At 48.9% G+C, this 15,786-nt stretch overlaps 1 protein-coding gene across 1 annotated transcript in view; it reads left to right on the top strand.

Moving 5' to 3' along the window:
* Positions 1–14,294, top strand: part of LOC127569683 (uncharacterized) — a 29,653-nt gene extending 15,359 nt beyond the window's left edge. Inside the window, exons 7-13 of the mRNA XM_052014484.1 lie at positions 231–3,465; positions 3,619–4,010; positions 8,566–8,823; positions 10,076–10,188; positions 11,758–11,977; positions 13,897–14,034; positions 14,125–14,294. Coding sequence (XP_051870444.1) covers positions 231–3,465; positions 3,619–4,010; positions 8,566–8,823; positions 10,076–10,188; positions 11,758–11,977; positions 13,897–14,034; positions 14,125–14,294 — 4,526 coding nt within the window. The remainder of the gene's footprint in view (positions 1–230; positions 3,466–3,618; positions 4,011–8,565; positions 8,824–10,075; positions 10,189–11,757; positions 11,978–13,896; positions 14,035–14,124) is intronic.
* Positions 14,295–15,786: the final 1,492 nt, after the last annotated feature.

Below are 15,786 nucleotides of genomic sequence, written 5' to 3'. Positions count from 1 at the left end.
TCCCAGCACCACTCCCAGCACTTCTCCCACCACCACTCCCAGCACCACTCCCAGCACCACTCCCAGCACCTCTCCCACCACCACTCCCAGCACCACTCCCAGCACCACTCCCAGCACCTCTCCCACCACCACTCCCAGCAGCACTCCCAGCACCACTCCCAGCACCACTCCCAGCACCACTGCAACCACCAGTCCAACCTTCTCTCCCACCACCTCTCCAACGACCTCTCCCAGCACCACTGTCACCACCACTCCCACGACATCTCCCACCAAAACTCCCACCACCACTCCCACCACCACACCCACCACCACTCCCAGCGCAACTCCAACGACCTCTCCCACCACCACTCCCACCACCACTCCCACCACCACTCCAACCACCACTCCCACCACCACTCCCAGCACCTCTCCCACCACCACTCCCAGCACTACTCCCAACACCACTCCCACGACCTCTCCCACCACCACTCCCAGCACCACTCCCAGCACCACTCCCACGACCTCTCCCACCACCACTCCCAGCACAACTCCCACCACCACTGCAACCACCACTCCAACCTTCTCTCCCACCACCACTCCCAGCACCACTCCCAGCACCACTCCCACGACCTCTCCCAACTCCACTCCCAGCACCACTCCCAGCACCACTCCCAGCACCACTCCCACCACCACTCCCAGCACCTCTCCCACCACCACTCCCACCACCACTCGCAGCACCTCTCCCATGACCTCTCCCACCACCACTCTCACCACCACTCCCACCACCACTCCCAGATCCACTCTCACCACCACTCCCACCACCACTCCCAGAACCACTCTCACCACCACTCCCACCACCACTCCCACCACCACTCCCACGACCTCTCCCACCACCACTCCCAGCACCACATCCAGCACCACTCCCAGCACCAATGCAACCACCACTCCAACCTTCTCTCCCACTACAACTCCCAGCACCACTCCCACAACCTCTCCCACCACCACTCCCACCACCACTCCCACCACCACTGCAACCACCACTCCCACCACCACTCCCACCCCCACTCCCAGCACCACTCCCAGCACCACTCCGATGACCTTTCCCACCACCACTCCAACCACCACTCCCAGCACCACTCCCACGACCTCTCCCAGCACCACTCCCAGCACCACTCCCACGACCTCTCCCAACACCACTCCCAGCACCAATCCCAGCGTCACTCCCACCACCACTCCCAGCACCACTCTCACCACCAATCCCACCACCTCTCCCACGACCTCTCCCACCACCACTCCCAGCACCACTCCCAACACCACTCCCAGCACCACTCCCACCACCACTCCCACGACCTCTCCCACCACCACTCCCAGCACCACTCCCAGCACCACTCCCACCACCACTGCAACCACCACTCCGACCTTCTCTCCCACCACCACTCCCACGACCTCTCCCACCACCACTCCCACCACCTCTCCCACCACCTCTCCCAGCAGCACTGTCACCACCACTCCCACGACATCTCCCACCACCACTCCCACCACCACTCCCAGCACCTCTCCCACCACCACTCCCAGCACCAATCCCATGACCTCTCCCAGCACCACTCCCAGCCCCACTCTCACCACCACTCCCACCACCACTCACAGCACCACTCCCTGCACCACTCCCACCACCACTCCCACCACCACACCCACCACCACTCCCAGCGCAACTCCAACGACCTCTCCCACCACCACTCCCACCACCACTGCAACCACCACTCCCAGCACCACTCCCACCACCACTCCCAGCACCTCTCCCACCACCACTCCCACCACCACTCCAACCACCACTCCCACCACCACTCCCAGCACCTCTCCCACCACCACTCCCACCACCACTGCCAGCACTACTCCCAGCATCACTCCCACGACCTCTCCCACCACAACTCCCACCACCACTCCCACCACCACTCCCACGACCTCTCCCACCACCACTCCCAGCACCACTCCCAGCACCACTCCCACGACCTCTCCCTCCACCACTCCCAGCACCACTCCCAGCACCACTCCCACCACCACTGCAACCACCACTCCAACCTTCTCTCCCACCACCACTCCCACGACCTCTCCCAGCACCACTCCCAGCACCACTCCCACGACCTCTCCCAACTCCACTCCCAGCACCACTCCCAGCACCTCTCCCAGCACCACTCCCAGCACCACTCTCACCACCACTCCCACCACCACTCCCAGCACCACTCTCACCACCACTCCCACCACCACTCCCACCACCACTCCCACGACCTCTCCCACCACCACTCCCAGCACCACACCCAGCACCACTCCCAGCACCACTGCAACCACCACTGCAACCTTCTCTCCCACCATAACTCCCAGCACCACTCCCACAACCTCTCCCACCACCTCTCCCACCACCACTCCCACCACCACTCCCACCACCACTGCAACCACCACTCCCACCACCACTCCCACCCCCACTCCCAGCACCACTCCCAGCACCACTCCGATGACCTTTCCCACCACCACTCCAACCACCACTCCCAGCACCACTCCCAGAACCACTCCCACGACCTCTCCCAACACCACTCCCAGCACCACTCCCAGCACCACTCCCACCACTACTGCAACCACCACTCCAACCTTCTCTCCCACCACCACTCCCACCACCTCTCCCAGCACCACTCCCAGCACCACTCCCACGACCTCTCCCAGCACCACTCCCAGCACCACTCCCACCACCCCTCCCACGACCTCTCCCAACTCCACTCCCAGCACCACTGCAACTACAACTCCAACCTTCTCTCCCACCGCCTCTCCCACAACCTCTCCCAGCACCACTGTCACCACCACTCCCACGACATCTCCCACCACAACTCCCACCACCACTCCCACCACCACACCCACCACCACTCCCAGCACCTCTCCCACCACCATTCCCAGCACCACTCCCAGCACGTCTCCCACGACCTCTCCCACCACCACTCCCAGCACCACTCCCAGCATCACTCCCACCACCACTCCCAGCACCACTCTCACCACCACACCCACCACCACTCCCAGCACCTCTCCCACCACCATTCCCAGCACCACTCCCAGCACGTCTCCCACGACCTCTCCCACCACCACTCCCACCAGCACTCCTAGCACCAATCCCATGACCTCTCCCAGCACCACTCCCACCACCACTCCCAGCACCACTCCCAGCACCACTCTCACCACCACTCCCACCACCACTCCCACGACCTCTCCCACCACCACTCCCAGCACCACTGCAACCACCACTCCAACCTTCTCTCCCACCACCACTCCCACCACCACTCCCAGCGCCACTCCCAGCACCACTCCCACCACCACTCCCACCACCACTCCCACCACCACTCCCAGCGCCACTCCAACGACCTCTCCCACCACCACTCCCACCACCCCTCCCACGACCTCTCCCACCACCACTCCCAGCACCACTCCCAGCACCACTCCCACCACGTCTCTCACCAGCACTCCCACCACCACTCCCACGACCTCTCCCACCACCTCTCCCACCCACACTCCACTTGCTGCCGCCTCTCCTATCTTCTCTCTCAGCACCTCTTTCACCACGGCTTCCATCAGCACTTCCAGCTCAACTTCAACCACCAGTCTCACCACCACTGGAACCACCACTCCCACTATGTCACCGACATACACTCCCACCACCACTCCCACCACCACTCCCACCACCAATCCCACCACCACTCCCACCACCACTCCCACCACCAATCCCACCACCACTCCCACCACCACTTCCACCACCTCTCCCACCACCACTCCCACCACCACTCCCACCACCAATCCCACCACCACTCCCACCACCACTTCCACCACCTCTCCCACCACCACTCCCACCACCACTCCCACCACCACTCCCACCACCACTCCCACCACTTCTCCCACCACTACTCCCACCTCTAATCTCATCACCACTCCTAACATGACTTCAACCACTACTCCCACTACTACTCGTCCTACCACTCCCACCACCTCTACCTTCGGTATTCCCACCACCTCACCTACAGCCACTCCGAATTTCAGTCCCACCACTGCTCCAAGCACCATTCCCACCGCCACTCCCAACACCACTCCAACCTTCTCTTCCACCACCACTCCCACCATTTCTCCCACCTCTACCTCAACCAGCAATCCCTCTTCCACTCCCACCACCACTCCGACTACCACTCCAAGCAACACTCCAACCAACACTCTCACCACCACAGCCATAACAGCCTCCACCACTCCCAGCACCACTGCCACCACCACTGCCACCACCACTCCCTCCACCTCTCCCACCACCTCTCCCACCACCACTCCCAGCACCACTCCCACCACCACTCCCACCACCACTCCCAGCACCTCTCCCAGCACCACTGTCACCACCACTCCCACCACCACTCCCACCACCTCTCCCACCACCTCTCCCACCACCACTCCCACCACCACTCCCACCACCACTCCCACCACCACTCCCACCACCACTCCCAGCACCTCTCCCAGCACCACTGTCACCACCTCTCCCACCACCTCTCCCACCACCACTCCCACCACTTCTCCCACCACTACTCCCACCTCTAATCTCATCACCACTCCTAACATGACTTCAACCACTACTCCCACTACTACTCGTCCTACCACTCCCACCACCTCTACCTTCGGTATTCCCACCACCTCACCTACAGCCACTCCGAATTTCAGTCCCACCACTGCTCCAAGCACCATTCCCACCGCCACTCCCAACACCACTCCAACCTTCTCTTCCACCACCACTCCCACCATTTCTCCCACCTCTACCTCAACCAGCAATCCCTCTTCCACTCCCACCACCACTCCGACTACCACTCCAAGCAACACTCCAACCAACACTCTCACCACCACAGCCATAACAGCCTCCACCACTCCCAGCACCACTGCCACCACCACTGCCACCACCACTCCCACCACCTCTCCCACCACCTCTCCCACCACCACTCCCAGCACCACTCCCACCACCACTCCCACCACCACTCCCAGCACCTCTCCCAGCACCACTGTCACCACCACTCCCACCACCACTCCCACCACCTCTCCCACCACCTCTCCCACCACCACTCCCACCACCACTCCCACCACCACTCCCACCACCACTCCCACCACCACTCCCAGCACCTCTCCCAGCACCACTGTCACCACCTCTCCCACCACCTCTCCCACCACCACTCCCACCACCACTCCCACCACCACTCCCAGCACCTCTCCCAGCACCACTGTCACCACCACTCCCACCACCTCTCCCAGCACCACTCCCACCACCACTCCCACCACCACTCCCAGCACCTCTCCCACCACCACTCCCACCACCACTCCCACCACCACTCCCACCACCACTCCACCTGCTTCCGCCTCTCCTACCTCCTCTCCCAGCACCTCTTTCCCCACGGCTCCCATCAGCACTTCCAGCTCCAGCTACTCCACAACCAAGTCCACCACCTCCTCCAGTTCAACTGTTCCTGTCTCCACCATCAGCACAACAGTCGCTGCACCATGTGGTAAGTTGTACTTTGGTTCACAATTCCTGTGCATAAACTTTATTATTTAATTTTAGAGACGCATTAATATGCATTGATATCTGTTGCACCATAAAACTTCTGTCAAATTGCGAGTCAGCATGAAGGACGGTATTCAAGATGTCTTACAAATTTAATTGAGGTACATTTACACCTAAACTCCAAACTTGAATTGTTGCCTCAGTCTCACTTTGTCCTATTAGTAGTTGTATCTTTGACAGGCAGAAATCTTTTAAATTTACCTTTGTTTTGATATTCCAATAGTAATGTCTTTGAAAAGTACTTTGAAGGTGACAGTGGCGTTATGGGACTGATGTTAATTGAGATTTTTCCCAATTCAATGTTGCCCATTAATAGGAAAACTTTCCATCAGTACCTATCTTGCCTCTAATGAAACTGATCAAAGGGATTACTTTGGAGTCGGTTAAATTCACTGGTGGCAAACTACAGCAGGAAAAACCAGTTGAATTTCTTGTTTTTGTTGGCTGAGATGATTGGGCCTTTGTGATGTGGGAATGGACTGATGGGCAGCCGTTGGCACTCATGGTCCATTCCACTCACAGTATAGCCACTGAGCATGTGCATGGCAGAGAACAACTGGCAAACTGCAGTGCATGCTTCGGCAGTTTCCATATCGCCTCACATGTGCATTGCAGCATTGAGGTGTAGGTGTGGGTGCATGTGACCTCTTGCTGTGTCCCTGCCCACACCATTCATGCTAGGGGTCTTTCATAATGTCCTGTCCATATCTGGTTCCTCAGCCTTATTCCAGCCATTACTGACACACCTAGCACAATTTCAAAGAACAAGGTCGGCTAAGTTGTTGTCTAATTTTATCTATGCTTTAATTTATATACTTCTAAAGTTTAATTATTTTGACGACCCAAGTAAATTTCAACTGTGCTTGGATGATTTTGACTATCAGAAGGACTCAAAACAGTGAAACAGGCCTTTGAAAGCACAGGCTGAAATAACCATCAGGTCAGTCTGAGGATGGCAGAAGCTTGGTTGGCACTCATGGTCCATTCCACTCACGGTACAGCCACTGACCACCGTAGGTTGTGCAGAGCCATACCTTTGTGAAAGGATAGTGCAAAGACAAGGCTAACCTGGGGATTGAGCATGACGGGCAATCAGATCCAGATTGTGTCATGGGAAATGTCACCTCCACCAGAACTAACGTAGCAGACCATTTATCACTGGAGGATGTCACCTCCAGAAATACCCTGTCTCTCTTCGATGCTCAGGTGTGAGCCAAGGTCACATGCTCATCTCCTGGGATAGCTCCAGGGATGTAAACTGCCACTTGTTTGGTTGTAAGAAATAATTCTCCAGAAGTACAATGTCAGTCAGTCCTCTTCTAGCTCAGGAAAACATTGCTGAATGTATTCAGACTAATTGAAGAAGAATTGGTCAGAGTGATTACATCTTTCCATTGAAGGTAAGACCAGTGCACCACAGAGTGAGACCCATCAGCAATAGTTGGATGTGGTCACAACCTTTCTTCCAGAGTGAGTTGGCACTTTCAGGCAAAAAGGAGGAAGATTTGAAAGGACTGAAGAGGATTAGTGGGTTATCCCAATATTTGCTGATTATGCATTTCACCTTTTTCCTGAAAACCTTACTTGGCATGCAAAATAGGAGAATGTTTTTCACAGGCTTATGGTAAAACTAGTGCTATTGGATTTATGATATTTGAAACTTTCCCGATATGTTGTGATGTAACAGTAAGAAAGATAAACTTCAATTTCTATCGCACCTTACCACACATTCTGCAGTTCTTCATGAGCAATGAATTACCTTTAAGTGCCTTGTATGCACGCAGCAGTTATTCTGTGCAGAGTGAGGCTCCACCAATCGCAATGAGTCTCCCTTCAGAGGCAGAGGGAAATATCATTCTTGTGCAACATTAAAATGCTTTTGCCAGTTCCAATTAAACCCTGCAGCTACAGTTCTTGTATTAACAATAGGAAGTTCCTTCAGACATACATCTTCCTGTATAACATGTCTTTGAGACACAAAAGAAAACAAATCTTCCTTTAACCCTTCCTGTTTTCCTTCCTAATTTCGTTCCTTTCGAGCTACCTTTCTTCCTTCCTATCTTCTTTCTCTTCCTGGTTTTCCTCCCATCTTTTCTTCCTAGTCAGGCAGCATCTGGGCACTTCCTGGGCACTTGTCTCCACCACCACCTGACCTACTGAGTTAGAACATAGGACATAGAACAATACAGCACAGTACAGGCCCTTCAGCCCACAATGTTGTGCCAACATTTTATCCTGCTCTAAGATCTATCTAACCCTTCCCTCCCACATAGCCCCCTATTTTTCTATCATTCATGTGTCTGTCTAAGAGTCTTTTATATGTCCCTAATGTATCTGCCCCCACAACCTCTGCCAGCAGTGCATTCCACACACCCACCGTGTGAACAACTTACCCCTGACATCCCCCTTATACCCTCCTCCAATCACCTTAAAATTATGTCCCCTCGTGTGAGCCATTGTCGCACTGGGAAAAAGTCTCTGACTGTCCACTCGATCTGTGCCTCTTATCATCTTGTTCACCTCTATCAATTCACCTCTCATCCTCCTTCTCTCCAATGAGAAAAGCCCTAGCTCACTCAACCTATCCTCTAGCATTTCCTCCAGCACTTTGTGTGTGTTGCTCCAGGTTCCAGCATCTGCAGAACCTCTTGTGTCATCTTTTCTTCATTTCTCCCTCCCCTTCTTCCTTCCTTATTTCCTCTTTCCATCACTTTAATTGTAGATTTGCGATGCAACTTAACACCTATCAGCCCTGGTCATGCTACAGATGGTATGGAAAGCTTCTCCATTTCTCACCATTATGACTGGATATACCCTGAAACTCAACATATTTTTTATTAACAGCCCCATAATGATACTCTTCTCTTGCTCTTTCTCTCAGCAAGCATCTTGAAAGAGATGATAATATCTTTAAAAGAAAACTGTTTGGGCAATGATCAAGATGCAAGCTAATAAGTGTTGTTTTGCAGTACCATTGAAGTTCCTTCGTATTAATTTGATATCGGTGCAAAGTGAAGCAATTGCCATTACTTGGGATACTAACCAGGCACTCAAGCAGCCAGCTTTCAGTGTTACAATCTCTCTGGGAAGTGGTACCGTGAACAGTGTTCAAACTGAACAAGCAAAAGTAAACTTCAGCAATCTCCAGCCCGACGCTGAATATGAGATTGTTGTATCAACAAAGACCTGCGGTCAGCAACAGACAATCACAAAGAAGGTCAGAACAGGTATGTTCAATGTACTAATATCTCTGTCTCCTCTCGTAGCACAAATATGAACTGTGAAAAGGGATTCATTATTAGCTTGGGGGTGGTAATGGCCCTTCATTGTTTCTCTCTGACTTTCTGGTTGCTCTAACCATTAACTTTACTCCCTTCAGACTTCACCAAAGTCAAGATACAAGATATCTTTATTAGTCACATGTACATCGAAACACACAGTGAAATAAATCTTTTGTGTAGAGTGTTCTGGGGGCAGCCCGCAAGTGTCGCACGCTTCCGGTGGCAACATAGCGTGCCCACAACTTCCTAACCCGTACGCCTTTGGAATGTGGGAGGAAACCAGAGCACCCGGAGGAAACCCACGCAGACATGGGAAGAATGTACAAACTCCTTACAGACAGCGGCCGGAATTGAACCCAGGTTTCTGGCACTGTAATAGCATTACTCTAACTGCTACACTACCGTGCCTGCCCTCCATGGGAATGGATGTGTTGGTGCTCTGGTAGATGACACAAGCTTCGTAGATAGGTGGGGCCAGGATTTGAATAGGAGGAGATTCTCAGGACTGGGAACAAGAAGGTCAAAGACAGGAACTGCTGCGTGAATTGCCTGTGTGATAGTCCCAGTGTCAAACCCCAAACCACTTTTGCGTGCTGCGAATTCAGCTTTTTCTTAAACCCAATGGGAATCAAAAAATGGCTAGTAGGCAGAATGAAATCTGAGGTAACAGGTAGCCAATGATCTAAGGAGAATTGTCTTAGTCACCAAGTGCTTGCAAAGGAGGGCATTGTGGTTGGGGAAAGGAGGTGGGGTGTAGCCCAAGGAAGGGATTCATCCTGGCTTTCCTTTTGGGCTCTGGAGCAAACCTAAGTATCATTACATTTTTTTGCTTCCCTAATGTACTTACAGCCTAATTACCAGCCATTCAGGTACATAACTGTGTGATCTTAAGTTAAAATCACTTAAGGATCCGAATTGCATCACGAGGCCTCAAACAAATATTTTCATGAAGTCTCTGTCTGACCATAATTCTGAGGCTCCCAATGTTTCCATTTTAAAATGGTGCAGGGCTGAGAATTAAGTACTTCCCTATTGTTTTAACATCGTCAATGCACTTCCCACCCTCGAACCCTCCATCCCTGCCTCGCCGCTTCTCACTGGGTGTGGGAGGCTATTGTCCTGCTATTTTAAAGCTAAACAGTGGCAAATTTACATTTCAAGTTTAACTCAATAAGTATTTTTATTTCACTTTCCAAAGCTGCTGACGTGTTGGAAGTAATATCAAGAATTACAAATGTAGAGTTCACACCAGCTTTTAAGGATAAAAGCAGCCGGGAATACAAAGAATTTGTGAAGAATTTCACCACTGATGTAAGTTGTTCTTGTGAACGGAGGAAAAGTATCATAGGACAGATTGAACAAAACAAAAAGTAAACTGTAACTTGTAGATGCAAGAGACTGCAGAAGCTGGAATCTGGAGCAAAAACAAACTGCTGGAGGAACTCAGCAGGTCAGAGGAAGAGGGATGGTCGATGTTTCAAGTTCGGACTCTGCATCAGAGCTCACTCTAACTTGTTTTGGTTTTTGTAATTACAAGAACTCAAAAAGCTATTTCTCGTTCTTGTGAGATTTCAACATGAAAATAGCTGGCCGATGAGTGTCTCATTTTTTTAAAAATCCTTTCTGATACTTGGGTGTCATGGGAAAGGCCATTATTTCTTGCCTCAGCCAAGGGGAATTTGGGCGTGAACCTCCTTTGCAAACCTCTAGAATTCTTGTGGTGAACATCCTCCTATAGAGTTTTTGGGAAACAAGTTTTAGGATTTAGATCCAGTGTTGATAGAGGAATACTGATGTATGACTAGTATATGACTTGGAGGGGAAATTGGGGTTGGTGGCATTGTCATTGTAGAAGACGTGAATGTTTAGGATGATTGATGGAGAACAAAAGAAGCAGACTGCCTTGCCCTGGATAATGTGGTGCTTCTTGAATGTTGTTGCAGCTGCTCTGAGCCAAGCAAGTTGAGAATAGGTTATACCAAACAGCTACCTTCACAACATGGACTGTAGTTGTTCCATGAGGTAGTTTAGCACCATCTTCAAAAGAGATAGTAAAAAGGCATTCAGCAATGAACTTACCAGCAATGTCTACATCCTTGGAGATCTAAAACACAATTAATGAATATTCAAAAATAAAAGGGCCTGTTCCTGTGTTTTACTGTTCAATGGTCTATGTTCTTATGGGGGAATCCAGAACTAGGAGACATAAAGGGTCAGAATGAAGGATTGTCCATTTAAGGCAGAGATGTGAAGGAATTCCTTGTTGATTCTGTACTTCAGAGAGTTGTGGGGACTGAATTATTGAACTTATTCAAGGTAGAGATTGGCAGACTTTTAGTCTAAATGGGTAATCATAGATTAATGGGAAACAGGCAGCAAAATGGACATGAGTTCAAGACCAGAATGGCTACCATGTTAATAAATGTCAGACCAGGTTTGCTGGGCCGTCTGGTCAACTGTTTCTCTTACTTAAAAACAGAAAATGCTGGAAACACAAACAGCATCTGTGGAAAGAGAAATGTCAAAGACAGGCCATTCAATCTTTGATATAGAAGGCCAGGACTGCCCACATGATTCCAATGTTAATCTGGTTAATAGATTAATAAAGAAGATTAGAGAGAGAAAAGGATCAAAGGGACATGTTAAAACAGAGTTGTTGAAACTTGAAACTAAAAGAAGAATGCAGGAAAGTGGGCAGTCAGTGTCTGTGGAGAGGAAAAAGCTGAATTAATATTGCAGATGGATAACCTTACATTAGAACTGGCAACTGTTATAGACAGAAATAGCAAGTTACCTGAAATGATTGTATTCGATACTGAGGCCTGAAACTGCAACAAGTTCCTATTTCTAATGTTCTTATTCCTGTTTCTTTCTTTTCAGTTGAAGAAAGGATTTAGTGAAAATGCCAAGGCTTTAATCAATGCAAGAAAAATGAGAGTCATTGTCACCTCCATTGAGAAAGGGAGTGTGATTGTCAAGTTTGATGTTGTAACATCAAAAGAAGTGGCTATCAGTACATCAGACATCAGTGAAACAGTAATTAAATCTTTAAACAGCAGTCAAGAATTTACTGCAGACCTTCAAAACACAACTATCATTGGTAAGGAATTTCTCAACAACCAGCCCAACTGGTGAATTGAGAAAAAGGGTAGAAAACTGAGGAAAGGCTAAATACTAATGTTTCAGTTTTAACCAAACCCAATTTAATAAAAAATGCTCCTGATGTCCTTCCTAGAAAATTTGGATTTTTTTTTCACACTGATAAAACTCCATTCTGGAAACAAATGTCAACCATACACAATTTATATTTTCATTCATTCTGGTTTGAAAGCTTTTCAAATACCATATGGATCACTGACCAATCCTGTTTGTCTGTGGCATGTGATGGTCCATTGTGTGAGGCTGGTGGAAAAGGCCCGAGTGAAAACATGGTCAGGACTTGAACAACAAACAGAGGACGCATGTAATGAGGGGGAATTTTTTCCACAGGAAGAGTGGTCAGCATCAGGAATGTGCTGCCTGAGGAGGTGGTAGAGGCAAATACTCTTACAAGATTTAAGAAGCACTTAGCCAACCTTTGAATCACTAAGGCAGAGAAGGCTATGGATCTAATGTGGGTAAATGTGATTAGTGTGGCTGGGTGCAAAGTTCAGTGCAGACATTATGGGCAGAATTGCCTGGTTCTGTGCTACGTGACTCTGTGACATGAAGGAAAATGAAGATTCTTTGAAGAAATATCCATGGTAAAGCTTGAGTTCAATTTAATTGGTGCTTTATAGAGAGCAAAATGATGCAACTCAGTGAAGTTTTGTTCAAAGCTAGAAATACCTGATTTTGCCAAACATTGTTAAAAACTGAAAAATAAACCTCAAATTGAGCTAATAATAATGAAATGAAATATCCAAATTCTTAAAAATTCTGCTGGTAGCACAAATATTTAAAAAGGATAAAGGTGGGCAACAAAGTTAATTTGATACATAGGTGATTCAAAACGTGTCTTCAAAGACTGAGGAACAAGAGATGACGGATGAAATTCCTTGGCTTGAGAAGCTTGGCATACAGGATTAAGATAAGATTAGTGGGTGATTAGCCAAAAGGACTTGAATTCAACAGTTGATTTCATATTGAGGAGGGAGAGCAGAACAAATCTAACTAATAGTTAGTTTGGTGGCAAACACTAACGTGACATAGCATGTGCAAGCATATGTTCACACTATGGTTACAAACTATTTTTGAATGAGCCTTTAGCTGTCACCCTTTAAGAGCTCAGTGAGAAAAAATAAGCAATAGTGTTGAATTCTATAAACTGATTAACTTTACATGTTAATAGCTGCCATGTCAAGGAAAAGTCACTTGATCGAGTTAAAGTCATCTCATGAGCAGAGCATTTTATGAATTCCGACTTTCAACAATGCCTTCAAGGAAAGAACAGTGTAAAGAATGTAAAAATGCATTTATGATTTTGTAGGCATTAGAAATCGTTTGACAGATTGGAATCAGACCAGAAGTAGCCTTCCTCTGATCCACCTTGACTCTAACTCCAGAAAAGTACAATGCATTATTAACCATTTCTTGCATTACCTAGCCTTAAACCATTTCTGAATCTGATTCCTAGTTTAATAGCTATTTATACCATATTAAGAGAAGTTCTATGCCCCCTTTGAAAACTTGGTTTTGTGTCCTTATGGACTCCTATAACCAGAAGAGAGAGGAAACTTTCACAGATGTTTCAAAGCCCATGGCTAGAGGTGTCAGAACAATATTCCTTCTCAATGTGCCATAGAGCTACTGGTGTACAGTCCTTATCTGTGTGATCAGGAATCATACTGTATCACTAATTTCCCACTAGCCGCAGGTGAAACATAAGTGGGAATAAATTTGAAAATAGCGTTCTTCTATGTTGGATACATTTAGATTGAAACTACCTTCTACACAATCACAAATCTTCTGATTCTGGGTGGGAGTCCAAATTTCACACTTAATCCATTTTCTAACACTCCTCTGTTCTTGTCGTTACAGAAAGAGATAGTTGCCAGCCAGGGCTGAACGATTGTTCGGGTAATGGAACTTGTATCAGATTGAATGCCACCTACACCTGCCAGTGCAATGCTGGCTTCACAGATACAAGCCCCACCACTCCAGGACGAGTATGTGAAGGTAGGACTGCGCTCGAGTTTAACACCATTTTAGTACTGCGTGAAGGTGATTTTGCCCCAAGTGATCACTTTAAACTAATTCTCCTTTCAGATGTGGACGAGTGTCAGACAGGCAACAACTCATGCTCTGATTTTGCTCTCTGTACAAACAACCCAGGCAATTTCTCATGCAGCTGTTTCCAGGGAATTATAGACACCAATCCAGTGAACCCAGGAACACAGTGCAAAGGTAAAGAACTGAACTGTTTAACTCTGGAGTGAGGGGTGAAACAAGGACAGTGAAGGGTACATTAGTTCAAAATGTTTCTAAATGGTGCTTACAGGCTTCATGTGCTTAGCTTCTATCAAGTTGTCCACTAAGAACAGAAGGTGTATGAGTAGAAGTAGAGCAATTGGCCCCTTAGACGTTTAACCATTCAATAAGGTCAAGGCGGAAACAGTTGTAACTACTTTCCCCCTCTCTACATGCCCCCTTGACTCCCTTGTGGTTTAAATGTCTGTCAGTTTCTGCCTTGAATAGATTCATTCATTCTGCCTCCACATCTCTTTGGGCTGGACAATCCCAAAGATTCACAACCTTCTCAGGGAACTATGTACTTTTACCCCTCGGTCTCTCTGTTCTACAACACAGTCCAGGGCCCAAAATCCAACACCTCTCACTTGTGCAGGTTAAATTCTATCTGCCATACCTTGGCCCACTTTTCCAGTTCATCTAGATCTTGTTGTAACCTTAGATAATCTTCTTCACCACAACACCAATTTTAGTGTCATCCACAAACTTATTAAGCCAACTACATTCTCATTCAAATTGTTAATACGGATGAGAAATAACAGGGGACCAAGCACGGATCCTTATTGCACACCACTGGTCACAGGCATCCAATCTGAAAAATAATCCTCCACTACCACTCTCCGACTCCTACCACCAAGCCAACTTTGTATCCACGTGGCTAGCTCACCCTTGTTATCCAACCTTTTGGACCAGCCTACAATGCAGGCCCATGTCAAAGGGTTTGCTAAAGTCCATCCATGTAGACACCGTCTACAACCCTGCCTTCATCAACCCTTTTACTCACATCTTCAAAAAACTCAATCAAATTTCCCATGCACAAAGCCGTGCAGATTATCTCGAATCAGTCCTTGCCTTTCCAAATGCAGGTCGGTCCTGTCTCTCAGAATCAGAATCAGGTTCATTATCACTGACATATGAAATGAAATTTGTTACCAAAAAATAAATAAAATAGTGAAAAAGAGGAATAACAAGGTAGAGTTCATGGGTTCATGGACCGTTCAGAAATCGGATGGCAGAGGGGAAGAAGCTGTTCCTGAAACGTTGAGTGTGGGTCTTCACACACCTGTACCTCCTCCCCAATGGTACTAATGAGAAGAGGGTATGACCCGGATGGTGAGTGTCGTTAGTGATGGATGCTGCCTTCTTGAGGCACTGCCTCTTGAAGTTGTCCTCGATGGTGGGGAGGGTTGTGCCCGTGATGGAGCTGGCTGAGCCTACAACCCTCTGCAGCCTCTTTTGATCCTGCACATTGGAGCCTCCATACAAGGAGATGATGCTACCAATCAAGATGCTCTCCACTGCACATCTATAGAAATTCCTTCGAGTAACTTTCCCACTACTGATGTTAGGTTCACTAGACTGTAGTTCCCTTGCTTGTCCTTGCAATCCTTCATCAATGAAGCCACCCTCCAGTCTTCGGGTCGCTCACCCACAGCTAATGAAGATGCAAATACCTCTGTC

This window comes from Pristis pectinata, chromosome 4, assembly GCF_009764475.1.
Source record: "Pristis pectinata isolate sPriPec2 chromosome 4, sPriPec2.1.pri, whole genome shotgun sequence".
NCBI classification, from domain to species: domain Eukaryota; kingdom Metazoa; phylum Chordata; class Chondrichthyes; order Rhinopristiformes; family Pristidae; genus Pristis; species Pristis pectinata.
Note: the sequence above shows the minus strand (reverse complement) of the source record. Positions and strands in the feature narration are given on the sequence as shown.